Here is a 665-nt window from a genome sequence, read left to right as displayed (position 1 = left end):
AACGTGGGTTTTTACGATAGAGAGGGGAACCTCTATGTGATTCATCCTTGAGAACCAGAGAAGAGCCCCTGGGGACACGAGACCCAGGGAGCCCCTGGGGCCTGTGGAGCAGCATGAGGTGAAGTAACTCTCTGCTCGTCCCGTGCAGGTCTGCCTCGTTGGCATGTCCAGGACGTACCCGCCCGCCAGGGAGGCCTCTGTGGATGAGCACAGGACTCAGTACATCCACAGCCAGAGGAGTCCCGGGGGCCGTCCCCCCAGGGCACAGGACCAGGCTGGCCCCCAGGACGCCGGGGCTGCGGCCGAGCCCGTGCCCACTGAGGTCCCGGCGGAAGGACTCTGGCTGCCAGGGTTCCAGCCTCGAGCGAAAGTGGAGCGCGTGAGGAACGCTACCAGTCTCCCTCGCGACGTCACCGACCAGGCGGTTCTGCAAGTGGCACGTCTGCTGTTGGGCGGGAAGCAGTTACGCAGCGGAGGGAGCACTCAGGACGCCGCTGGGAAGGCCTGGGACCGAGGAGGTGAAGTCCCACACCTGGGGGACACACGCTGACACCCCCATAGTCTCTGTGGGCTTGGGGGACACAGGCTGACACCCCCGTGGTCTCTGTTGGCTTGGGGGACACAGGCTGACACCCCCGTGGTCTCTCTGGGCTCGGGGGACACAC

The 665-nt window shown here is 65.4% G+C and overlaps 1 protein-coding gene across 1 annotated transcript in view; it reads left to right on the top strand.

Annotated features, from left to right (window-relative positions):
• The window catches only part of TRMT44 (tRNA methyltransferase 44 homolog), a 41160-nt gene that overhangs the window by 29292 nt on the left and 11203 nt on the right, over positions 1-665 (top strand). The window contains exon 6 of the mRNA XM_007958199.1: positions 149-518. Coding sequence (XP_007956390.1) covers positions 149-518 — 370 coding nt within the window. The remainder of the gene's footprint in view (positions 1-148; positions 519-665) is intronic.

This window comes from Orycteropus afer, unplaced genomic scaffold (genome assembly GCF_000298275.1).
Source record: "Orycteropus afer afer isolate SDZICR_OR568_19922 unplaced genomic scaffold, OryAfe1.0 scaffold00871, whole genome shotgun sequence".
In the NCBI taxonomy this organism is placed as follows: domain Eukaryota; kingdom Metazoa; phylum Chordata; class Mammalia; order Tubulidentata; family Orycteropodidae; genus Orycteropus; species Orycteropus afer.
Note: the sequence above shows the minus strand (reverse complement) of the source record. Positions and strands in the feature narration are given on the sequence as shown.